This window comes from Agelaius phoeniceus, chromosome 5 (assembly GCF_051311805.1).
Source record: "Agelaius phoeniceus isolate bAgePho1 chromosome 5, bAgePho1.hap1, whole genome shotgun sequence".
Lineage (NCBI taxonomy): Eukaryota > Metazoa > Chordata > Aves > Passeriformes > Icteridae > Agelaius > Agelaius phoeniceus.
In genome coordinates this window covers 19,781,445-19,809,397 of record NC_135269.1, presented here as the reverse complement: position 1 = coordinate 19,809,397, position 27,953 = coordinate 19,781,445, and the positions used below count along the sequence as shown (strand labels likewise).

Sequence of the window (27,953 nt, the reverse complement as noted above, 5' to 3'; positions counted from 1 at the left end):
CTCCCATAATGGTCAATAAAGGGCGGTATAACAGTATGACAAACTTATGTTCCCAGCCATGCCCAGAATTCGAATTGAATTAGAAAGTCAGCCTGTTCATAAAAATATTAACAAGCAAATGGAGCTTTACTGTGCTTCATAACCGATATCACATGTCTTTGGATTGCTGTCAATTCTTTATGTAAATACTTTAAATCCCTCAGACTTTGTTTTGCACACGATATAGTGAGTCTCTTCATAATCAAATAGTATTTAAAACATTTATTGCCTTGTTAAATATAACAAGTTAGATTTACTGGGATAGTCACTTTCCCTAATAGCCAATTTAATAAAACTCAATCTATTCATTCATGGATAAATATATAATAGGCGGTTGTTAAACTTTAATAAATATGTTTAATAGTCAGCTGGCATTTTTTCTCAATGGCAGCACTTCCTCTCAGCTGCCAACAGGAAATGCTTCTCCTGAATGTGCCAATTCAGCCCACATGTAGGGAATAAATTGATCTAGAGGAGCAAAGAGGAGCATGAATTTCAGGTAGTTTTCTTATGCTACTTGTCACAAGAAGAGCAATAACTGAGGTCCTAGCTCTCATCAAGACAGTCAGGTATTGAATAGCACCTAGTGTAAGAAAGAACATGAGCTACAGTGTTTGTCTAGACTCCATACAAGCCACAGACCAGGACAAGAAAGGCAGCTGGCTATCTGAAAGTCATATAAATTATATTCATGTAATATTATGGCAATTTACAGTCTTACTGCACTCCTTGTCTCATGTAGATCACGTCACACCACCCTGCCAGTCCACGTCAACACATTTCTCACACCACCCTGCCAGTCCATGTCAACACATTTCCTCAGCTTCTATCTAGGTATCCTTTTAAGGCTTTTGGGTACCTAAGAAAAGATTTTGTAGGAGTTTGCATCATTAAAACTAAAAGCCTTTAAAAATCAGGCTTTTAATTCAAACTGTAGAATGTTATAGTAAACCCTGCAGTACCCAGGATCAGTTCTCTCAAATGAAGGCAGCCGTTGCATGCAAATAAGAAAACACCAAAATATCATCAAAAGAGACTGCATTTGTATGCTGCATTGGGAAGCTTAACAAGACACTCACCTGGGTGGGATTATACAGCTCCTGGAGTGGGCTCCTGGATCCTTTCCGACAGCAAATGTCCATCCCAAATGGATTTCTACGCATTACTGCAAAGGGAAATTGAAATTAGTACAGGTTAGCAACGCTGGCTAGCAGAAAGCAATTGCAATACTTACAGCAAGAAAAGATTTTCTGACCATAGATCATAGGATTCTAGACAGTGTTGTCACTTAACTCCTGATTTTCCTTTCCTTTCTAGAAATTGTCCAAGAGCTAAATCCCTTATCTATTGTGGAAGTTATTGAAAATAAAAACTCCCTTATAAAAGTTGTTATGCAACAACTCTCAGTTTGGGTGCACAAAAATTCAAGCATGGGGACCAATGCAACACTATTTTCAGCAGTGCCAGACACCTGCTTGTCTGATCATCAGGAAGGAGTCAGATGGATTCCTATAACCAGCACCTCTGAGAGGCAATGTCTGAGCCTCTCTCTGCCTAAGACAGATGTATACAGGAACCTCATATTAAATTGCATGATTTTAAAGCTTTTGGCCTAGTTCTTCTGTTTCTCCTAGAACAGATACTAATCAGTACATAACACACATACAATCAAACACCGCTGCCCTTCTTGCCACAATTTTGCTTTACATATTACAACTGGAAATTTTGACTGATCCACAGAACAACATGCACTCTGTTATACCATTAAAGACAAGCTGGCTTTCAAACCAAAGGCTTTGTCAAAGATCTGATCAAGGAGCATTTTGGATGACAAATTTTTCAGGAGAGCTGTTGGCCTGAGTCCCAGCAGGGATGCAGACCATCAGCTTCAAGTTAGACCTCTGTGGCCATAAAACTCTGTAAGAAGACATTCAGCTCCACCTTCTATAGTCAAGAGGAAAACAAGAGCTTGCTGTGCTTCTTATCGCACATGGCCCATATCATCCTCTGCTAACACTCTCCTGCCCCCAGCTTGCCCTGGGAAATACAGAAGGAGCATCAGGCTGTCAAACACCCACATTCAGCATCACAGCAAGAGATTTGTCTCATCAACATTTGATTAAGACATAACCAAAAAAAAGGGGAAAAGAGATGTTCCTGCTGGGAACATCATGTTAAGCCAAGTCAGGCATGCTTTTATCATCTCGCCACATTTTGTAACCAGAAACTATTGAAGCATCCTAGAACAATGAGCTGCACCACTTGCACACATGCTATCATGGGCTTCAAGCCAAGTCAGAGAATACAGTCCAGTAATGTTTTAATACTGAGACCTAATATCATAATTGATACATCAAGTAATATAAACCGCAGAAAACTGTATATGGTCCAATCTGGAAACATAATTGATTCCTTCACTCACTATTTTCAATAGAAGGTAATTATCTAATAACATGCTGGGTTGCTTTTTTTCCTAAGCAAACAGACTCACAGGTCTTGTGGCAGGAGGCAGACATATTCAGTAAACAAACTGGCTTCAATTTTCTTCACAATTAGGACAGTAATGTTAGTAGAGGCAATAATTTTATTTTACACATTTAAACACCTGATTAAATTCTGAGCATTTTAGTGATGCAGACAAGTACTGCAATTCCTCCATTGCTGTGCTAATGTGTCTTTTTAAAAGATAACTTACAATGTGTTTTAGAAAATTAAAACTTAAAAAATGTTTTACAGTAACATCAGCTTCCAAAGCCTGGAAGTGGTTTTAGGAAGAAAATTTTGAAATGAGAATGTGAGACATCCAACAGCCATTGTAACTACAGAGCTCCTGTCCACCTTATCCCCCCCTCCATGCTCTTGTACCAGAACTGTGTCCAGAGAAGCTTTCAAAATCATTTTGTAGTCCCTTCCTCAATAAAGAAACCTTTCCAAAATGAAGCCTTCTACTCAAGGGCAAAGCACATTAAAACACCAGAGCAGGGGGAAAGGGAGAGGGGAACATTTTAGTGTATCCACCTCATTAGACTGTGATAAGGTCCTGCAACACTGATGTTCTAAAATGAAGAATAACATGAATTCTAGTGTGGTGTTCCTTAACTTGTTATTTCACTTTTAACTTCCATTAAATACAGTAAATAGTACAATGCATAAGTGTATCCATCGCTTCCTGCTTCACTTAGCCAGCAGGTATCAACACATTATATTCAGCAGTAACAGTAATAAAGATAAAATTACTTATGCAACATGAAAGATTTGTTTCCAGATGTAAATAGACAGTAGAAAAAGCTATCTCCCCAGCAAAAGCTAAATGCTAATGTAGAGCCTTAATCATAGAGGTGATTCAACCTATGTTATCATTTCCAGTACTACTTAATTTGTTTTGTTTTTTCAATAAATCTTTTAGAATCAGACTGTGGGGTTAGCATAGCAATACTGCACTTGGTTTCCTCTTTATTGATGCCAGGAACAGCACTCTCTGGTACAACTGTACACAGCACATCTGTGCACACCTGGAAAGTACTTGTGCCTGGAATTTTACTGCAGCATCAAGATAAAGGTGAATACTCCCCATTCCTCAGCAGAAATCCCATTTGCACTGTTTGTACAACTGTCCTCAAGTGAATAACTACCAGGAATGTTTTTATATAATTCAAAACACTTTCTAGCATGTCTGTGGGCACACTTACCTCTCAGGGCTCCTACAACATGTTTTCTACTGTCTCAGCTTCTCTGAGGCAGTGCTTCATTATGCCAATGACAAAACCTTTTGGGCCTGAACCTCACCTATAGCAATCTGCAGTAAGAAGAACTGTAGTATGGAGGGTAAGCAGCTCTACTAATTTTAACAACACTTTTGCTAAGGATCCATCACACCATTGTGGAAGTGAAAATTAAAAAATCAAGCCCTTTATCCTCACCAAATCTTATTAGTATAGTAAATATATCAATCTATATTTTATGGCTTGGGCTGATCTCCATACATAATTATGGTTAATTATAATCTAATGATAAGTACAGCATATGCATGGCTCCAAGAATCATTCAAAAGATCACATTCAGACACACCAACAGTGTGAAGCAGCTGACAAAGGATTTTAGAATTGTCTAGATTGTAAAAGACCTATAAGATCAATAGCATTCAGTGCCTTTAATGATTCAAGAGTAGTGCTAATACTGCAAGTGCAGCAAGAACATGAATCCTCTGAATTTAGCCAGGAGTGTGAGCAACTGGATGTATCGTGAGTTAGTTACTTAAATACAAGAGCTGTAAAAACAAGACCTTTGTTCCATCCCCAGGAATGATTTGTCAAAAATGCAGCCTTGGCCCATCTTGCTAAAATATGTGTGGAACCACTAGTTATGAATCTAATAAGGAAGTTTGTAGAGCATGCTATCTAGACACCAAATTTCAATTTCTCAAAAGAGGAAGATAAACAGCCCTGCTTAATCAACACAACAATCAGCTGTGTATGCTCTGTATACATACAGAGGAGTGTGTAGGCCTTAAATCATCTCAGAACAGGAGCATCTGCACACAGCTCCAGCTTCCAGAAAACTCTATTTAGATCCACCAGTACCAACAGCAGGAATTTGACCAGTGAGTTACAGGGCACTTAAGGACAAGAACACTGAAGATCATTCACATGGAAACATGTGAGCCAGGATTAATCTGTTACCTCTCCTTGGCAAGAAGGCATTACTAATGCACTAGGTAATCCTTCAAAGACCCTATCCTAGAATTGGAGACCTCTGGAGAAAATACTGAATATAAGGAGCTGCATATATACAATTTCTGCCTCTCCCTAACAGGAGCTACAAAAACCTGAGACAAGAGGACATGGTAGCACTTCTATTGGGAGATTACTGGCCTAAAATGAATGTGAGCACTGCGATTACCTAGACAAAGTGAAAGGGGGTCAGGAAGAAATCATGGGATTCAAGATTTTTGAAGACTGAAAGCCATAAAAGGTCACCTTCTCACAAAGTGTCAGAGGGGCAAATCAAATATTTCTCCCAAGTCTGTGTGGGATTAAGTCCCAGAGGAGACTTTGCTGGAAGAGACATGCAAAATAACTGCCCTTCTTCAGCACTGAGAGAGACAAACAAGTGGCATTCAAGGATGGGTGTCTGCATTCAGCAGCCATCTCTTTCACTACCAATCTACTATCTCATAGATGTCTGAAGCTCCAGTTTCCAAGACTTCTGTATATTAAAAGGTACCCAGCTGCTATCTAGCAACTGCCTCCCTACTTTGCAACATTTAATTTACATTGCTTGGACTACTTTAATTACTGGCATGATAACAAAAGCCAAATGTAAAAAATTTACCTCTGTTCACTGCCTCTTAAATTAAGTCTCATATTACCAATATTTGAGAAAAGTTCTGAGGACATATTAATATTTAACTTTTCGTTACATTGGTTTAAAGCACAAATAACAAAATTCCCTAATACAGCATTGCTTAAAGCTGACCTACATAATTCATTCCTCCTATTGGGATACAAGTTTTCTCTTGTAACTGATACTGAGCAGGAAACAGTGTGCACTGGCAGCAGCATGGTGAGACTCCAGTCGAGGATCAGATCCTGTTCTTTTTTAAAAGAAACAAATCCAATATATTCCTCTTTTTGGTCTGATTGATCTTCATTTTTGGTCTGATTTCTGCATGAGGCTGAAAATGGTTGCTTCTTTTGGCTGAAATACACTGCTCTCCAGCTAATCCATTGCTCTCCTCCTGCCCAACCACCCCTAATTTCAGGCCAGAGTAAATGCTTTTCATGGAGCATCTTCTTGACAGCAAAGACCATAGTAGATTTTGCTTGACCCACTGGGTTAGGGCCAACCATTCACCTAAACATTCCCTACCCAACCTAGACAAAAAATCAGTGCCACTTGGTCATAGCAAGATAGCAGCACCAAAATGGTTACTTATGCCATCTCTACCCATGTTTACACAAGCTACTGCCTTTAAACTTCCTGAATTTTTAAGTCAAAGCAAAAATATATAATTATACCCATACTGAAAGTTCAGAGAGATTCTCTTCAGCTAAAGACCTGGACATGGTTTTTCTTGCATAGATTTCTGCTACAATCCCAAAGCAGCACAGAAAATTACTTCTAGTTGGTATAAAGGATGAAGCATTGGAATACATATTTCAATACTACACCAAACAACTTAACTACAGTGAGACATCCACAGCCCAATTGTAAACATTCTTCTGTAAATGGTATTATGAAACAATGCTCTGTCAGTACTGGCAAGAATTATGCTCAAGGCAAGCTGGTCATATCTGAGTACAATCAAGCAAGGTTCAATCCAACAACATTTTGCACATCCAATGTTCTTGAAGCATGATAACACTCAGTGCAGAGTTGAAGTAAGTGACCCAAAGAAGTAGACCTTTCCCAGAGTTCTTCAGAGGTTTGGGACTGATTTTGGTTTTTTATTGTTCAATTTGGAATATCTTGTCTTGGAACATACCTTTCTGACAGTTAGCTAAAATCACGCTGAACAAGCTTGTGATTAGTAAACAGCTTGTTCTGCTGCAGGAAAACAAGTCTTGCATAATGATTTACAACAGTTTGCTCTGCAAGACTTCAGCCAAGTTTAAACCACAGGCAAAACAGGAAACTCAGCAAAAGAAGTCTAACTCATTTCAAATGTCATTAAAATTCCTGGGCTCCCTTCTACAGAGTAATCAGGCTAAGCATACTGAATGATATGAAAGGGTTAATTTTTAATCAGCAACCAGGAACATGAGGAGTGAATGCAAAAGCTTGAGTAAGAAGACTTTGAGATAGCTCTCCAGGCAATGATTTATGAACACATGAACACTAATCCTTCAGCAGAGATTCACAAAGATCAATGGATTGATAGCAATGTCTTGTGACATCTGAGGCCTTGTGCTTTGCTGCATTCAGCTCAGGATTTTAGACTAAATTATTGGTCCTTCATCTGAATACCAGAGGTACAAGGATTTATGACTAAATTCTTGTCTGGCCTCCTTTGATTTCTTAAGGCAACACTGCAGCTTTCTTCCCTGGAGCTTGAGAGATCTATTTTTAGAAAGTCAAAATCAGATTAGGCATTCTATATAAGTACGCCAAAGTCTTAAACCCAGAGAATGCGACAATTCTTCTGTTTATCATTGGAGAACAGATTTTACCTTACATCAGACAGTAACTACAGAAACAAGGGTTTACTTAGCTTGAGAAACAAACAAAAATAAATACAATAAAAGCAAAGGATAAAAAAATAAAGAGATCACACCTTAGTGAAATTATCATAGCTAAAAAGAGCAGGAAAGCTGCCAGATACAGGGCCAGGGACCAGCAAAGTAACAATCATCACTTCCCAGGTCAGAAAAGTAGAGGCAAAGACCCTAAAAACTCCCACTAAACCTATTAGTTGCTACATTCTGAATTCGTATTAGGAAGTGAGATTTCTATAAGCTACTCATTTAAGCTCCTACAATTACAGAGAGCCACAACTGCATAGGTGGGCCACCCCAGGGGGCCCTGGAGGTGGCTCCTCTCCTTTCCACTGAGGAGCAATCCTAAATGGTTGAGGTTACGTGAAATAAATCCTGGCACAAGTAAGGAAATTCATCTCAACATTTGTTTCTTGGCTCTAATCACTAATTACAAAAGTTGTAAATGCCCTCCAAAGAATCAAGAGATATTTAATTCCTTTTTGCTTAAGACAGTTTTCCAGAAACAAATTTGTATTCTATCCTGTTTGTTCTCAGATTAGCATGAGGATGAATTTAATTGGGCACAGTGGGGAAGTTAATATCTTTGGGTGAAATTATGTAGACTTAGATTCTTGGTCACTCTACAGGCATTGCATGTGGCATAAAATAGCAAAACATCTTCCCGGTTAACGAACAATGAGAAACTTTTTTCCAGTAATTAAAAAAAATGTGAATATATACAGCATTTCTTTAGAAGTCTCAAGAACTTATCCACAAACCTAAATCAAGAGACTTTTCCACAGGCTTTATTACTCCCATGAGGAGAGCTCTAATTTGTTTATCTCAAACACACAGGCTTTTTTAAACACTGCAAGTTTCTGTGGGTGCAAGCCACAAATTGTATTAGACTTGGTCAAAACTTTTTTGATACAACCTTGTTTTCTCTGGCATGAAATGCAGATCTGGGAGCATCACAGTATTTCACAGGTCCATTCTAGATGGATCACTGACCATCTCAGCTGTCTACTCACCTCTGAGAATGCTGTAATTTAGGTCATCAATTAGCAAAGCCAGATGTCACAAAATATTCATCAAAATAGTGTATTTCTTTTCTCGCTGAAGTACTTCTACGTGTTCAGAAATAAATTTTAAAAATTTTGCCATCTACATCAACTTAAGAATTTCTTTGTTTCCTTTTATTTTTCCATCTCAAATGCAGTTAGAAGCTTAGGAATTATGACTCGAAATATATGTATTTCACAAACAAACACGTACATTATGAATTTGCATGAAGGGACACTGCAGATCCAGTACATCAAATGCAAAGAAAAACTCTAACTCTTTCTGGACATTACACTTTTTCCTACTTTTCCATTATAAGTCAGGCATATGTTTTGCCAAATGAGACTGCAACAATCTGGAAAAGCAGGAAGATTTCTAATGAGGCTTATAGGTTTCTAAATACGCCTTCTTCCAGTTTCTAGATACTCACTGTAACAACATCAGCAGGCACATCTGCTGCTGGTTGTCTTCATAGCAAAGAGCTAAATTTTCTACTCTGGTCTTCTTATCAGCCTAGTTTTCAAGCTTGTAGATAGTTGGTTATATCCCATCTCTCTGATGTAAGTTCAAAAGAAAACTATGTAAATGTAGGTCCAGGGAAAAAAAAGCAGATTGTCCTAAAAAAATAAGAAGCTGGATTTCTTTTTCTAAATTTCCCACTACTTTCATCATGCCGTTAGTACCAGTCTACTTAACAAAAATGATGTATGAGTTCACAAAAAAAGAGGGAGAGAAAAACCTTTAAAGGAGGAAGGTTTCTTTAGAAAGCTGTAATTTTAAAAGCATTTATCTTGAATCACAGTCAAAATGAAAACGACAGCTGCTGCAGCCTATTTGAGCTACTGCTTCTTTGCTATTCCTCAATAGATGTACATAGAAGATGAAATACAAAATCATATTTGCAATGGATATACTGAAATGCACAGCAAGTCTTCTCACAAGCCAAGCAGAATAGAAAATAGAGCTGCAGCAGTCTTTTTAACCTGGAGCAATGAAAGGCTCAAACTTGTGGTATCTGAACTTGAGGCAGAAGCATTCCTGTCCTAGCAACATGTTCAGATAGACCAAGATTTACCACCTCTGAAGCAGTGCCTCTGGTATTTTACTGCAGTCACAGCCCCCTGATACTTTACTGTGATTTATGAGCAACAATTTTCTTTACAAAAAAGAAGCACTAAAGAATTCAATAAGCAGAAAAGACAGTATGAAATCCTGCAGTAATCGCTTCCAGAGCAGTCATTCATTATGGCAAAGAGGATTATGACTGCAGCTTGTTGGATAAGCAGATGAGCTCTCACAAATTAAAGATGCATCTTGCTTGGCAATGTGAAGGCCAAATGCTGGTATTAAAAGGAAGAAAGTATCACAGACAACAGAGGCCAGATTCTGCAATCTGAAAGTTATCCGAATTAATAATTAATACACAGCTGAGCTTACTGCCTTATTCCAAGAGTTTATTCTGTTTAATACTTCTAAACTCCAAGTAATCCCAAGGCACAGAGATGCAATGGGGTTCTTTGCAAGATCTTTTACTTTCCCGGCAGCTGTTTATTGCCTAGCTGACCGAGATCAGCACAGCTCCAGGTCTGTAGAGCAGTGCTGGCCCCACATCCTGCCCCACTGGACCACAGAAGTTCTCCACCACTCCTGCTTCTTCCAGCAGGATCCACACATCTGTACAGGGAGGCTGGGAAGCTGCTTTCACACGGTCCTCTCTCCATTAGCAATGAGTGTACACGGATAATATTGCTTTCAGATGTACGAATCCCCTCATGTGGCATTTTTGAAATACCCCAAACCACAGATCCTTCACAACATTTTACATATGAATAGGACGTTTTCAGCTCCCTCAGACTCAGACTGCATTTCACCACACAGAAGAGTAAAATACACATTAGCACTATAAAACTTCATCTCAATTAGCATAATCTGTATTTCCATTATAGAGCCCAGCCAACTCTGGGTGAGGCACTGAGCAGTCTGGATCTGTCTTTCTCTGAGGAGAATTTTTTCAAAACACAAGAAAACTATTCAGCATGGCAAATGCACGAGGTCTTAATGCCTGCTTATCTTTATGTGGTCGTACTCTCTTCGTCTGTCTCCTTCCACTGTGCTCATCATTTCAATGCCTTTAATTAAAACCTTTTGATGGACTTCTGTCTACAGTGAGGAAATGCAGCCATGCCTCACACATAGACAAGTGGATGAGCCAAGCATATCAACTCCACCTCCTGAAGGCACACCCCAGAGAAAATAGGAGTGAACAAGGAATGATTTTTCTGTGATTTATATCCAATGAGAGCATTCAAAGGGGAACCAGAACAGGCAGCAGTTGTAAAAGATACATATTCTGGTATCACTAACAAATAGGACAGACTAAACATTTTAAATTGACTGGGACTCTTCCTCCAAATAATACAGATATGCTATATGCAAATAAAAGCAACATGCAGAAATAGCATGAAGCCACTATGCAAGTGGTTTTCCTCTCCATTAGATGGGAATGAAGGAATCACACAGCACTTCAACATGTAGTTTCTAAGGCTCCAGAATACTGGATACCTATGTGACCTCTACTGGTAATAACACTATTTAATAATTAGCGTGCAAAATACTAAGCTTTGCTTTCAGTAAAATAGCTTGTCAACTGCATTGAGAAACTCTGTTAGCATTGCAGCTGGTGACCAGTAGGTAGCTAAAATCCAGGATCTCTCTGACAATATCATTCTGATGGAGACAGGCAACAAAACTGCTTGACAAAGCCATAGACTCAAAAAGTTCTTCTCTAGGCAACAAATGTTATTCTTGCCGTTGTGCTGTCTCATGCAGAGAAGGATAGAAAGAGCAGGAGAGGAAACAAAGGAAAGCACCCTTTTCAGAAGATTTTCCTGAAATAATTCCCAACTAAGCAATAGTTCACCTTCCAGAAAGACAACTCATCTTGTTTCTAAATTTGCCAGGAACAGAAAATACACCTTGAGAAACTGATTTGATGTCAAATTTTCCTTCCCAACCATACCCTTTTGCTAAGCTGATGTGACCTGTCTGCACCTCTCAGCCACTTGATCTTGTGGTACATCTGTCTCCTCACCTCTGTGCATGTAACTTACGATCAAGGCACCTTCTAATTTCCTTTTATTCTGTGACAAATTTTCTGGGCATCTCATCATTCCTTCCTTCTTCTGAACACACTCAAAGCTAACACTGCAGATTGCTGACACCAGGGTGCCCCACATCACAAAGTACAAGCTGTGGCAGGACTCACAGGATAAGCAAATGCCACCTCCCCTTGCTGGCCCTGTCCTCCACCCTCCTGTGCTCCCCTGTGTGCCAGGCAGCAGGCAGGCCAGCTGATCAATCATCACCCTCAAGCCCTTCCCAGACCTCACTTCCAACAAAAAAGGGTCCTCTACTAAATAGGCATCACCTAAATTTTATTCCTCTATGCATTTAGTGCTGCAAGATGACTAAAACAAGGGTGCCACCCAAGTCACTGGGTATTTACAATTCTGCATTACTGATCTGCAGTTCTCTTCCTCTCCATTTACCACTGCCCTAACTTTTGCATCTTCTGTAAATTTGATCAATAAAAGAGTATGTTTTGTTCTGGTTGATAAATTAGAATATTTAACAAGCATCAGCCCAAAATCTGGTCCCCCAGGGATCCCATGGGAAATGTATCTCCTTAGGGATGATTTTCCAGTTACAGCTATTTTTAAAAACTGTTCCAAATTTTTAAAATCAGTAATATGTGTGCCAAATTGACACACATTCACTTGCCAATTTAGCTTTTGGGTTGTTCATTCCCATATCACTTGTATAGGAGTAATTCTGATACTCAAATATTCTATCATTAAAACAAAGAGGGTCATCAGCATGGACAGCTAATTTTAAAACAGTCATTTCCAAAAAGACATTTAGTCTCCTTGCCTGTCTTTAACCTTCCAAGGCTGCAGAGAAGGCTTTTGTGATGTATTCCCATCTTGCTTTGCTCTCAACTATATACGGGTTAATTTTATCACAAGTTCTTGAAAACTGACACATCAAAATTGCATTTTACTTGAAAGTACTTTATACTTTCAGCTTAAAAATATAGAGCAGAATAAAAATTACAGTCTAAGTGATGTTTTCTCCAGCCACAGAGCTGAATGGCAGATTGTTCCCTCCTGATCATTCTTATCTCAGAGCCTGGCTACTGCTTTTGGGGCAATTCTTACACTTTATTCTGAAAACTCCCTTTGTCTTCATTAAATATTAATCAGCCTTAACCAAGGAGTATATGTAAAAGCTGTGTCAAATAACAGAACACAACAATTAAAAAAAAAGGCTGATTTGATTTCAAATTTACAATAAGGGGTTGTCACATATTACCCCTTTCCAAGCTGAGATAAATCATCTCAGCTCCACGAACTCAAACAGATCTCTGTTCTTCTGCATGGTTGGGAATTGCACCTGAACTGTGAAAGGAAGATTTACTGAGATTGACTGCTTGAGTCCTCAGCAGGCAAAGCAGTGTAATCATTTTATTCAGCTGGGAAGGACACCATTTGTGTGCTTACATGGAGTTACTCATGCAGGTATGATATGAGTGAGTAGATTACACCCATACATGAGTGAGTATGTACTCGCATTATTGATGTTGAAACAGCAAACCAGTGTTTAGCCCACTGCCAGATGCTGGTTTGTTTATTTTTATTTTTTTAAACAATTTTCAAAAATTGTAACATGCTACATTATGTTCTACTATTCAAATCCAACAATGAAATACCAGCTTATTTTGGTCTCTCCTTTCCATTCTCTGTATTTTGCTTCTCTCTGTTTCATTACAGGACTCTCAGAATGAAAGCTTAAGTAAAATTCAGAGAAAATGGCAATGTGAATTCTTCATTTAATAGTAGTCTCTTATTTAATAACCTTTTTTTTTCCAGAACACACGACTTTTCAGCTACTCTATTTAATCAAGCTCTTGACATAATATTTTCCTGTCAAAATCTATTCTATTTTTCTGGAATCTTTATCCTCTCTTTATTCCTCTCTGACCTTTTCTTTTCTCCCCTCACCAAATTACTCCCTTTGCTGCTCTGCTGCTGCTGCCCTTACATGCCTCTACCAATCTTTTATACTGTTTCCCAGCTAACCATTTCTCTTCCCTCATCTTTCCTAGTCTTTCCACCACAATCCAGCTCCCTTCTTCCACCCTCTAAAGACACAAACCAAGAAATACCCAACTTACTCCCTAACCTGGCCACCACACCGGAACCTGTGTCCTGCCCCTGCCCTGTGTCCCCTAGGGGTGGTGAGGACAAGGGGTGCTGAAGGCATGGGAGACAGCCTCAGTTGCTCAAGAGGAAACAGAAACCAGCCCTCTCCCATGTGTCCCCCTAGGTTTTCAGGTTTTACCCCCATTCCTGAGACTGGCAGTCTTCTTCCATTATCTCCGCACTCCATTCCCAGCTCAGTGCTGTCACTCCACACATTCACCTCCTCTACTCCCAAGAGACCCCATCTACCCAGGGCCCTGCATCAGCTGAAACCAAAAATAATGAACAAGAGGCTTGAGAGCCAAGCAAATTACAAGGCCAGGAGCTACAGTGCAGAAAGGTGAGGAGGCATGATTGGTCTTATTTATAGTTTTAACTCGAGGCTTTGTTTTTCCTGCAGTTAAAACATTCAAGGAAGATGACAGAGTTGAAGGCAAGGAGCATTATCACCAAATCGTTTGGCGGCAACATTGCCAAGTGCTTTCCCATTTCTCAACAAATAAAAGGCAGTTTTTCCTTTCCTTTTTATATATTCACTTTCAGTTCTCAATCCCAAATGTTTAAGTAAGTAGCAGTGATCCGTCAGACCATTAAAAGCTGTGAGTATGGAAAATAGTCCAAGACTTTATATGCTACTTTCTGATATCATACTTGAGAATTTTACTCTTCCCCCATCAAGGCCGCACTCCAGCTAAAATCAGTGTTGGAAAAAAAATTCAGGTAAATACAAACACCCTTCAAAATTAACACTGCCTACTGCCTCTACCTCAGCTCTGAATGTTTCTTTGTAATGGGAACCCCAAATAGAAAAGAAAAGGAGAACACCACAAGTTGGTAACCCCACTGTCACTAACCCTGCAGAAACTGCATTTGTGTTTGTGGCTACCGCAAAATGTGTGCTAATTTCAAAGGACAGCTGAATATGCGTACTTAAAAAAATCAAATTTAAACCACTAGCACCAACTAATTTTGCTCAAGAACTTTGCTATCTCTTTTTCTTGTTACTGTTTTACACTGCCCACAAAATAATGAGGGATACAAAGGCTGTAGAAGAGGATATGAGTGAAACTGAAAAATAAGTGCTTTGGATGACCCCAAGATAATTGCAATATAAATGAAGTATGTGAAGGTAACAAGTGATTTAATTTAGATCCTCCCTACATGAACAGGATTAATTCCACACCCTGTACATGTTCATTTGTGCCCTACTTATCCTATGAAGAAATTAAAACACAGAGTGGTTTACTGTGTACTCTGTTCATAGTCTGTTCACCATGGTAAGACAATGTCAGTGTTTCTCTCACAACTATGCTACTTCCCTTCTCAGAGTGGGCAACAGCCCTAAAGCCTGCACCCTCCATCAGCCCAGCCCCAGCACCAAGGACCTCATGCGTCACTGTGGAACATCCCTTTAAGCAGGAGGCTCTCCCTACCTATGTCATCTTGCCATACCAGTAATTACAGAATCATGGGATGGTTTGGGTTGGAAGTGACCTTAAAGATCATCTAGTTCCAACCTCCTCACCATGGGAAAGGATAGTTTCCACTAGGCCAGGTTGCTTAAAGCTCCATTCAACCTGGCTTTGAATACATCATGGGTGGGATGCCCAAAGCTTCTCTGGGCAACCTGTTCCAGCTCCTCATCACCTTCACAGTGAAGTATTTCTTCCTTATATTTAATCTGAATCTATTCTTTTTCACTTTAGAGCCATTACCCCTTGTCTTGTCACTCCATGCACTTGTAAACAGTAATGCTAGCAAGTACTGAAATTCAAATAAACTGTCTTAGGCTAAAGTTCAAGGTCTTAGAAATAACACGTGCTTCGGGATTTGGTGTGAACTCTTCCACAAGCTTCCACTTGTGGTTTTCTTTAAAACATCTGACAGCATCATCCAACTTTCCAAATGTGTACCCCATCACAGCTACAGCTAAACACCAGTTTCCATTCGGACAATGCAACAGCAACTATCTCTTTCCAAACCTGTTTTGCCTCACCAACTCCCTGTTGGAGGCAGTTTTTTGCATCAATGCTTCTTTGTGTGGAAAAGGGTGGAAATGCTCCAGTTATATTCCCACCATTTTCCATGCAAAGAAGCTTCAGAGAAGCTTCTTCATGGCCATGTGGGAGCTGAATCTTCAGCACACCCTTTAGATGGTGCTCACGGTTGGTGGCAGGTTCAAGCCCATCCCAGCTTGCTCTCCACAAAAAACAGCTGGCAGTCAAGTCATCCCTATCCTTAAGTCAATCCCTAATAAAACTCACAGTGGAGGGGGAGAAAAGGGGAAGTGAAATACAAGCATAGCGAGCCCCAACCAAATATTTAGGGTTTCTCTCATTCACTTGTTACCTCTTTGTACAGCCAAAAGACAAAGTTAAGCTAGGCACATGAGTAAGGGTTTCCAGCACAGGAGTTTCCCTATGCTATTTGTCTAATCAAAAAGTCAACAAGCTCCATCACGGATTTTTATCTGTAGGACAACACTACTGAAAGAAACCACAAGACTTCATTTCCTTTCTAACATGTTTTTCAAACAGCATCTGTTTGCTCACTGCAGACAAAATAAAACACAGGCTTCTTCCCTCCCTTTAAACTCAAGATTAAGATACTCAGATAGTCTTTATTATTGAGAAACAAGTGACCAAAACATTTCTTCCAAACCCATGCAGCATTCTTCTTCCCCAGCATCCAGACAAAACATAGTCACACGAGTCACAGGGCTCTGCAATCTCCTTCCCAGAATCTCCCTCCCAGCAATGCCATTTATCCTCCTCATAATAAAGCTTAGGTCAGGATTAAAGGAAGGGAGGGAATGTCTGAAATACAACAGGCCTTTTACTGGCCACATCAACTACAGTATGTGAGACAGAAACGATAAAAGCCAAAGGAAGATTTTCAGTGCTACTTCCCAGCAAAAAGCAGCCATTAAAAGCAGCCATCAAGTCCGGGTGCCAAGCTAAACACACACAGGGTGACAGACAGCCAGCCCTACCACTTCTCGCTTGGTAAAATCACTTTCTCTGGGCTAATACCTCAACAAGCACATAGAGACATCTTGCTCCCAAAGCACACTGAGAGGAGATGAGCAGGGATGAACTGCAGGCCACCCCCAATAGTCAAAAATGATGCAATCTATTTCTAACAGATATAGCATCAGAGCAATCAGCATTACTGCTTGACTTGAGAAGTGTAGAACACAGCAAGATCAAAAACTTCTTCCTCCCTAAATCACCCCTTTCCTCTTCCCATGGCCTTTCTCCTGAAAAAGCGTGAAAAAATTGATAAAGTGAAAATAAGACTAATAAAAAGCTGTGCCTATTTGTCACAAATAAGAAGAAATGAAAAAGTTTCCAAAAAACCCCCCAATTTTCTTAAAAACCTATCGGTATTCTACTATCTTTCTCTTTGCAATGACAGCCACTACAGGAAAGATTTGTACACTTTCTTACCCAATTCTATAATTTGACTGCTGTCACTGCACAGGCACCACTGGTACTGAATTTACACGGAGTCACAGCCAGAAGGTTATTAAAAATACAAATTACACAATCCAGTGCTGAATACAACAGCTTTCCTGAATTATGGCCATTTCCTAAAATATGAGCTGGTACCACATTGCCAACTGGAGCCAAAAGCATGACCAATCCATGTCTATCCAAACTGCTTCAAAATAGAGCAGCAGCAAGAAGTGACTGCAAAGCAGGGACATTCAGCCTGAATTTTGAATGCAAGCACAGGTTTATTATTAGGTTGTTCTTTTGAGTTACACAACCAATGCCTTGGCTACACTGGATAAAAATAAAAGCACAGTTACAGATCACCTGCCTCTCTTGTTGCGAGCTGCTGCCCCTGCTCCGCAGTGCGAAGGAGCACCCAGCTGAAGGGAAGCACACAGAGAAGCTGTGTGGCTCCCTGCCAGGGGTCCCAACCACAGCCCTGGGTGAGTGGGAGCAGAGACTAGGTCACACAAACACCCAGCTGGCTCCCACTGCCACTACCCACACTGCAGAGCCCTTCCAGAGGAAAGCAGAGAATGATGGAGAGGTCCAAGGCAGAAAGAGCATGGCCACAAGCCAAGCTTGACCCCTCTGTTGACAGCAATGGGGAGAAAAATACTTCCCTTACTGCAACAGTGTGGGGCTGGGCCAAAAGAACATGGGAGAAGCTAACAATGCCACTAAGGCAAAAGATGATATTAAGGATTATATCTATTTGGAAAATATTAGCAAACTAGTCCTTGGTAGACAGGATTAATTTTCAATGTATAAAACCTGAACTTCACTATGAAGGAAAGAGAAAAACTACGACTCTTTTCAGGAATCACCAAGAGCAGCAAATCTGTTGTCTTAGATTTATACACCAACAGCTACTCACACCACTCAGAACTGGATGCCTCTCACCTTCTTTCCCTCCACTATGAGTGACTTCAATGATTCTTCTCTAGGCCCAGAGATTTTTTGAGTTACTAAACTGCAAAATAGCAGGTATTGAAAAGCAAAAGAACACAGCTGATGATAAAACATGCCATGCCTGAAATTCAAGAACAGATTCAGCAAAACCACTCAGACTTCAGATTCCCTACTGGAAAGTAACCAATCTTTACATACCAACTCAAGGATACTCTGACTCTATGATCATTATTTGTCTCCATTTAACATTTCTAAAGAACAGCTCTTATTTATTTAGCAAGAGTTAACCAATCCAAATTGAGAAGTGCCTAATCCCATCATAATTTTCTTTCACACCATCATCATATACTTTGTGTCCTGTTCTTAAATGTACATATGCACTTCTCAAAGTCCATGGGCGAGACTCAAGTCTTGGGCCAAAATTCTTTCCCAGGAAGCAAAGGTGTCCCCCAGCTGACACCTCCCACTGGACCTTACTTCTAGCTTTTACTCTTACTCCCTCACAATGTTCTTGTGTAAACTTGGGGGTACCATTTCAGCCCAAATTCATCAGTATACTGAAGCCCTTGCTTCACATCATGCTATGAGTTCAAAGTCAATGTAAGTATAGTGATACAGTCATGACTTGCTGAAGGTCAGAAAAAACCTGGTGACAGAGCTGGAAATAAAGAAGAGACCTCCTGATTTCAAGATCAATTACTTTAACCTCCAGGCCACATTTGCGTGAATTAACAAGGGAAACAATTCTGCACGTGGTCTGAGTCATTTTAGTGATCAGGTAATGCGTCCCAGTTCTGTCATCATTACATTTGATGGCTCTGGGCTCCAATTCCCACCCCCATGTCACTTGCCCAACAATTTCTGTCCTTGGGAAAAAGTAATCAAGTACGATAAGAGTGACAATCATAATTAGCTTAAAATACAGGCCTGTTGGCATGTATTGAAAACACATTTTTATATAAAGAGCTCACGCAAAGGGAGCAAAACTAAAGCAATAGAAATTTTAGATTAATTGCCTATGGATATCCAAACCCAAATTATGAGAAATCATCATTTTAGGAAATGGCAGGAATTCCCTTTACATAAATTACTCCTTTAAATATTTAAAATCCCACTTCAGCCTCACTAGAAATTAATGTCTAATAGCTGCTCTTCTGTAACCTGACAGAAGTATTTGTAAAATGCATTTAGTCTGGTCAGCTCCCTCCTGCTCTCAAAAAGAAGAGGGACAAAGACCAAACAAGGTAAGACAATCTGATTCACTAAACTACCTGTCACAACGTAAATCACTTCCCAGAGAAGAAAGAAGAATGGGCTTGAACATTTGAAGCTGACTCTTTGTAACAGCAACCAGTTATGAATCATATCACATTAGCACCACTTCTGTGTTGTAGAGATTTTCTTTCTAATATATTTGTCCATCTTCTGCCATTTTTCACAGCTAAGCAACTACTGGTCTGTTGGAAGGATGCCAGCTGTCAGTAATTTGAGTAATTCTGTCAAACTGATACTTCACAAATCTGTAATAGTCTGCATTTCTGATGATGATTTCCTCACTGTGTGTGTGACAGGATAAATTACTGCCAGCAATACCTACACAATGACTCCACGGGTCAGTGGGCTTGTTGGAAAGAAAGACAGGAAAAGTGAAAAGCACAGCCACGGGATGACAACTGCCACACTGAGGGATTTAAAGAGAAAGTTGTGTTTGTTTTCTGACCTTCACTGAAACTCCAGCCATCAAAATGCTGTGGGCATATGACCATGTCCATTACATCAATAAGATAGAAGGTATGATAAGAAATAAGCAGAGACACAGGATATATCTTTATCAAGGAAGCTTGAATAGCAACACTAGGTTCTTTTTCAGCCACATGGATAGAACTCCTCAGAGGACCAGTTTTAAAACATTAAGCCTGGGTAAAACAACTCTTTCCAAGAGTTTCAATTAAACATCCACTGACTGTTAATCCTCTTGTCCACCCCACAGACTCATGTATCAGAGATACAGATAAAGAGATTGATATCACACTGATAAAACACAGATATCAAAGCATTATCACAATGAGCAGTATTTATCAGGGTAGTGTTGGTTACATTATCCACTGCATAAGCCTGCCATGGAAATTACCACTAAACTTGCCCTAATTCATGTCTTTTCCAGCCCCCACCAACACATAAGCTTCGCACAAGTAGTAAGTCCTGGTGGGTTTCCACTCCTTTGCCCTTCCCACTGAATTTCAGTCTAAGTTACACATGGTCCCATGAGCTTAGGAGAAAAAAACTGGGATCAGCAAGCTGATGGATAAAAAAGGTTTATGTAATTAACCCTTATTGAGCAGAGCTTGAGCAATTAATCTGTGCAAGTGCTCCACTCTTCCACCATCTCCTTTGCTGAGTCTCTCCTGAACAACTCATTAAACAGAGCAAGGAACTATCACCCTGGCAGGATGATTAAAGTCTCTGCATGAGGAAGCGAGGAATCCTCTGAGATCACTCAACGTGCACATAATAGGACTCAGAGCCAACAGAGGTTTCTTTCAAATTGAGGAAAAAAAAATGGTGACTGTGATTAAAAAAGAAAAAAAAAGGACAAAGATATTCCCTTATTCTTTTAATGATTTACAGTGCTATCAAAAGACATAGAGGCACAAGTACGTCTGATACAAATCTCAGCAAATTCAGTGACTTTGACAACACTACACAAATCTAAAGCAGTTGAGATTTTGGACCCAAAGTCTTAACAATTACAAATAAAAGAGTAACACCCTAAATTTTGGTTCCCATTTGAAAACCCAGTGACTGCTACTAACAAAACTGAAAATACTGACTTAGGTTTCTACTCGCCCAGGCAAAAATGTGCTCAAACCTAACAGAAAGAACTACATGCTGCTTAAAATAACTGCCTGCTGCGCCTCCACTCCTACAGTTATCTTTCATTACTGGAAGCAAGCAGTCATTGCGCTTAAGTTTTCTGGACAAAGCAAAACCAGAAAAAAAACAATAGTCATCACATAAGAACAAAATATTTAAAACAAAACAAAAAATATTGAGCTATTTGAAGTTAAATGTTAATCACACAGATTCCATCAAAATTGTTACTGACTCATTATTTGTGTACTACAGACAGCACACAAAATATGTCCTTTTCTAAAAACATAACTTAATAAGTCCATATATAATTTATTTGAAAGACTACAAAACCACAATTGCAGGGAAGAAGTACGATACAAGAAAAGATAATACTATTTTTTTAAATCCCACAAACTGCTGAAACATCTGGTTATTTCCAAAACAGGATCCCCACAGTAAATGAGAAGCCACTGAAAATAGCACAAAGATGCCCAAATAGCACTGAAAACCTGACAGAATTAAAGCCTCATAGGAATGTGTTGTAAAATGTCCAACTACAGCTTCCCTAAATAACTCAGCCACACATGGATGATATAAATCATATTTTTAAAAGGACAGAGCATCACAAGCAAGTATAAATCAATAGGGCTGCACATGTACAAGCGAACGCTGAAAGCAAACGCAAAACCCTCTGTGCTGACGGAGACCTTGCAGCTGCTCCAGGAAAACACCAGAGCAAGCAAATCCATGGAGCAAGGAGTGGAGTGTGGTGGAACAGTATTTGGACAGCACAGGGAAGCTGCCAGCACAGAAACCCCTGCAGAAACATCCTGACTTGTGTTTTTAGGGTGAACAGGGAAGGATCTGGAGCCAGCAATCCACATCACAGCCAGCTCTGGCCATCAAACTGGAGACTGAGCCACAAGGTAGCTGCACCTCCATCACAACAGGGCAGGGTTTGGGCTTTTTCCCACATGGACTCTTGATCCAAGTCTCAAAAAAAAGGGAGTGATGTCCCTCTGGTTGTATTTAATATAGGCCACCTTGACCACTTGTACTGTCAAAACCAAACTAGACAGAGGCCATACCAAACAAGCATATTTATGTAGAAATTATTAAAGGCGTCCTTACAGTTCAAAAGCAAATCTGAATCTTGGACTAATTCCTCCCTAATTTAGGCTAAAAAAAGTGAAAACTATTAATTAAATTTTTTTAGCATCATACTCTCCTGTAGCCTAAGCAACTCAGCTGGGACATGCAGAAGGTCTAAACTGGAACTGACTACAGTTTTAAACTAGGATATAGTTAAAACGTGTTCAATGGGTGGAGCTCTGTCTCCTCTCCCAATTCAGGACAACACTAGACAGATACTGTCATTTCTTTCTCTATGTAATAAAAAATAAATGACAGCACAAAAAACTGGAACTTTACAACTACATACCATCTTCTAAACATACACAAAAAAACCTACCTGGATTAAAATATTTTATTTTTTTCTGATTTACTTTTCCTTGTTAAAACCTGACACTGAAATAGCAGAAGCTGTGAAATGGAAAGATACAGCACTCTGCCCTTAGCACATGAACTGAATATAAGAAGTAGAAGTAACATCAAAAACTGCATCACAAAAGATGCGGAGTACTAACAGAAGAAATAGTTGCTACAGTAGTTTTATTTTTAAAAAAATCAACAATTGTGACATTTAAAATACTGCAGTTTGCAAATCTGGACTCCAACTACTATGACAGAAATCTGTGATAAAGACAGAGGAGACATAAGAGATCCCTTTCTTGACTTACACTGCCAAAACTAAGGAAGGTCAAAGGTAAGCAGGGAAAAGAGGAGAGAGGAAACCCAGCTAGCTGATGCATCAAGCTACAGCTACAGCTGGGAGCTAAGACTGTGGTAACTGGTGAAGAAGCTTTTAGGCAGCAAAATGAAGGACATGACTTGAGACCCCTCACACCAAAGGTAGGGAAGGACACTTCCCGGGAACACACATGGATCAAAGAAAGGGCAAATGGTCTCAGATTGGTTGGATCAGAAGCACTGAATGGAGCCAGAAGTAAAAAGAAACATGAAAAAAAGCAGCTGTCATTAAAGAAGAATGACAAGACACGTTGGGACAAAACTCTGGAGGAAGCACAGGCTGGATTCACTGATGAAAAGAAGACAGGCAGCAGTTACAGGCAGAGCAATGCTGCCAGAGTACAAAGCAAGAAGCAATCTGGGAAATCTGACAGCACAGAGCAGGGCAGAGGCTAAAAAGGATACATAAAGGAGAAAGCTATAGCAATTGAAATTACCTTTGGAAAAAAAAAAAAAAAAAACAACAACTTTCTGAGAAGGAAAAAATCAAGTGGAAGATGCAGTCTCACATCATCTCCACACCATAATTCAGGGTTGGAAACCTACACAAGAATACATAGCAGGGGCAAAGCTTGGAATAGGAATAATAAATTTGCCATAGAAGGTAATTAATCCATCTAAGCATCTCACAGCTTGCTGTGGCCCCATTTATGTTTCTACAGAAAGTATCCAATTAAACATCTGGTGCTTGGCTGAATACAAAAGAGAAAACTATGTCCTAACACCAACCACGGTCTTCCAGCGGTGAATGCACCATTACCAAAACCAACCTAAGCTTTACATACTTGACAAGGGAAGTCACTGTGAGGAGCAATAGTAGACCATTTCTCTTGCACTTTAACTTCAAACAATTTCTTTTAGACAATTTAATTTCACTTTGACAAAACGAAGACCTTACCCGGTCAGACCAAAGAATGGAATTTTTTCTCCTTTTAATCAAGAGATCTTTTCTATTTCTAGGATAAAAAAACCTTGCACACACTAATTCATTACACATTCTTGCTCATACATTCATTTATTCAAGTCTCTTTCAAAGAGATCTGCCCAGATCTCTCTCAAATAAGGCTGTGCCAGCCCTGGTCCCAGACTGCCCACCTCCAATAATGTTACTTAACAATTCAAGAACTCACTCTGTGCTCACATTGATTCTCTACTTTGCTTATCACAATTCTACTTCCTAGTTTCTAGCTAAATTGCCTCTTTCCTCTTATTTTGTAGAGCTTCATTTTATATGACTACTTATTTTCCAGAACAGCTGCTTTTAAAGGGAAGGCTTCAATTTTGAAAATTCAAGTTAGTTATAGCCTCCAGGTCAGTTTTACTTACCATTATGTTAACCTTCTCAGGTTATTCTTTGCAGATGAAAGGAACCCTTGCAGAACCTGAGCACAGCTTAGACATTAGCACATGGCTGGGGTGCAGCCTTGCTCTGACCAGCATGCTCGAAGAAACCTTATTTTGAAAATATGACAGTATTTTACCAATGAGAAACAACATGATAAGTAAGGAAACAGCTTCATTTTCTCATGCTTGGACACTCACTAAAATGGAAATTGCTTTTCCAGCCTCAATGGCAGAATTACAGTGAAAACTCCTGTTTTCTTTCCCTCAACTGCCAATGATAATAGATGCAGACTCTTAATAATAAATCCTATCTAGCCACACCCAGAATTAGGCCACATCAAGACTATTTCTGATGTAGTTTTCATAAGAAAATCACAATAACAGGTTTTCAAGCTCCACTGGACACAGAGCATTCCCTCTCCCTCATCACACTTGAGAAGCTGAGCTGCCTTTCCTTTACAGCTTCCATAGCTGGCACCATTGTTCAGTTCTTTCCCTCTTTTCATCTTCCTCCAATGAAGCTGTTTTGTACTTCTGACCTTTCCAACACAAACCTCATCCAACATGAACAACACATGGAAGGGAGGCAAAGGGCTTCTGTATGGAAACCAAAAATCTCCAACTGGTGTGGTTCAGCACTTCTGCCTTGCCCCATAGTTTTTGGGAACCCTCTTTCCATATACATGAAGCTTGTCAGCCAAAAAGCAGAAAGCACGTATCTGGAGGCCTTGCACTGTACCTATGACAGGACCAGCTTTTCCCCCCTGTAGGCCCTGGCGATTCAGTGCAGAGGAAAGGGAGCACTGCCAGTCCCTGCCTGATCTCTGCAGGTGCTCAGCATGATGCTTCCATCAAGAGAGAGCAGGGTAAACACGGGTGGTCAGCTCATCTGCTGGAATTACAGCAAGGGACTCTATTAACAGATTAAATCCCGTCCCGAATGCCACCACGGCATAGCCTCTCTGTTCCACTTAAATTAATAATTGACATTGTTGTGCTTTTGGGTTGAGCTCTTTGAAATACCCATCAAGCATTTCCACACACAGAGGAAGAGGAGGGGAGGTGGTATACATCCTCGGGAAAAATCACCATTTTCAGAACACACAACGCATCCATTTAAAAAATACACACCTTACAATGATAAATAATAACAAATGAAAAATTCCACTTGGTTTCCTGTGCTTATGTTTTAAAGGACTGTTAACCATGTCCCTCCATCTTAAAGAGCTGCTTAAACTGCAGCAAACTGTTAGAAACCAATCAGTTCCACAAGATACCAATTCATTACACTGGCTAAAATACAAACACTAATCCCCTGACAGCTATCTGGCAAGGATGTAAACTTCATTAACTTCATGTTTTGCTTATGTCTTACATAAAATGAAATATTGTCTCGCAACTTAACACAATGTAAAGATGGTATGAGTGTATTGGAGAAAAACATAAGTATTTATTACAGAACTAATCAAATGACAAGTAAAGACAGACTAATCACTTTTTAGGTTGCTTTTGTGTGGATTTGTTTTTTCTAAAAGAATTAAAGCAGCACAGAGGGCCTGCTAAATGGGAGGATTAACATAGGTGTTAATGTGCACACACTCAACTACTTTTATTTCAAATTTGCTTTGCTCTCAAAATAAGGGATACTCCAGCTTTGAGGAAATAGTTAACACCAAGCTACAGACATGATTTGAAAGTACAGCTGCAGGACACACAGCCACTGTTTGCTCACAGAAAATGAAGATATTACACAGGATTTAATTTCTCAAAAAAGATTTTCTCATCACTTTGTACATGCTTCTGCAATTTAACCTTCACCATCTGGTTCAAGCAATTTCCCAGGTTCTGTTAACCTTACTTTTGGGGTGAAAGGAAGCAGGAGTCATTATTGTTTACTGTGCTTAGTGTGTTTCTGCAGCAGAGATTTTAATATGGGGGTTTAAGGAAAAGTGTAAGGAAATAAATTGCTGTGTGGTCCATGAAACAGAGTCAATCTTAGCAAGCTTTCCCAATGAGACTCTGAGTCTGACTATCTTCTGGGTGAAATACTGAAAACTACTTCATTCCCACATGCTTGCCAATTTGGATACTGCACTTGCTGACACAAATGCATAAAAAGAATATGCTAGTTAATTAGATGAATTATAATGATTTTGAAAAAATCACTTAGCAAGGAGGTTGAACATACTTTCACTTGAGGGATTTGCTACTTCTCTGCAAAAATCGGCAATTTCCAAACTTTCCAAACACAGCTCTTTGCAGCTGTGAAGTGCTGCAACAGAGGCTCCAGGGATATGAGGACAACACAGATAACTAGAATACTCTCCTTTCTGTGACTTTGATATTTTTTCTACAACATGAGGGCTGGACTACTACAGTCATTTTGTTCTGGCCTTTTACTGTGGTTTGATACTGGATGAATAAAATTTTAAGAGTCAATAACTCCAGATAGTTCAAATAAAAGAAAAATAAGATTTTTCTTCCCCTTAGCTAAAGTACTTGTTTGAGGTGAAAGATGAGACATAAAACAAGATATCCTGAAACTATTAGTTAGAAAAGGCAGAAAAGTCAATGGTTGGTTTTCTATAACTGAACTACTTTGCCTTACTAAACTATGTACATGTAGTAGGGCTACAGTTTCCATTTACAAAGGTACTTGAGGGTACCTTTTGCCAAAGTGCCTGGTGCCTTTTGCTCTTACTGCTTGTTTTGGGAGAGAGGGTCATTTTTGACAGATCAAAGCAGTTATAAAAAATCCAGTCTGTGAAGATGACAATTGCCAGGTGATTTTTTTTTTCCAAAAAAAGAGAAGGAAGTCACCTTCACCTGGCCTTTCAAATGTCTTCTATGGACAGTGTCAGGAAAAGACTGCTTAACACATTGTGGATGCCACTTTACACTGCAACACCCCCAGAGCAAGAAAGCCTCCTTTTACATCATTTATCACATACAGTGCCTTTCTATGATGTTGAATGATGGCAACTGGTGGCATGTTTGCACTGCATAGCTGACAGATACATAATGCTCTTTTCCTCAAATATAAATAAAACGTCTCCGTCCTCGCCAGCTATTGCTGCCCTGGCAAAGCACCCCCCTGGATAAGAAAGCTTCCCTGTATGTGCTCACCTGATTGCTTCAGCTCTGTCTCTCAGACAATGGGTGGTGCTGCTCAGGCTTTTATTTAGTCATTCATCTGTCAGGCATTTTGTGGCTTCGCAAGTATGACTGGTCTCTCAGGTAGGTTCAGAGCCATGATTTCATAAAATGCAGCAGAGGCATATAGCGCGTGTGCTATATGCTATATAAAGAATTATCTTGCCAAACACAGATCGCAAAAGAGATTTAGATTCCCCCAAAAATTCCTTCACAGTTACCTTGCAGCTTAGCATGAGGTCAGCAAATCTCCAACAACTGGCACACTTCTGCTTTCTCAAGTACAAACTACTTTTTTTCTAGAAAGAAAAGACACTTCTTAAAATTTATAATTAATCTGTACTCTTGAAAGAAGTTTGTTCTGCTGCTGCCTTTGTCAGGGAGCAAAGTTACCCAGCAGCTGTCTAAAAAGAGGCTTCTTATAGCTCCTAACTGGGGCACAGAGCAGGATTTTTTACAGCTAAAAAGGATTGGTAAATCTACAAAGGATGTTTCCATAGGACATCACAGAATTAGTTACATGAATCAAAAGATTTGGTTTATGGATTTCCTCAACACCACAAAAATAAGGAAGCTGATAACATTCACAAGACCCACTCCAGATAATTGAGTGCTTATTCAACATATTCCAGTAGTGTTCTGTTGTGTGTTGTCTTGGTTTTGTTCAAAATGTACATGTTTTATGGTCTTAAATATGCCCTTTTTTTTTTACATTAGGAGTACTATGTAAACAAACATAACATTAAACAAAATTGTGAATAGATTCT

General features: G+C 39.6%; 1 protein-coding gene across 2 annotated transcripts in view; it reads right to left on the bottom strand.

Moving 5' to 3' along the window:
• Positions 1-27,953, bottom strand: part of CHST11 (carbohydrate sulfotransferase 11) — a 168,810-nt gene that overhangs the window by 102,218 nt on the left and 38,639 nt on the right. For both annotated transcript variants that reach the window (XM_077178464.1, XM_054631634.2), the window contains exon 2: positions 1,119-1,204. In XM_077178464.1, coding sequence (XP_077034579.1) covers positions 1,119-1,204 — 86 coding nt within the window. The remainder of the gene's footprint in view (positions 1-1,118; positions 1,205-27,953) is intronic.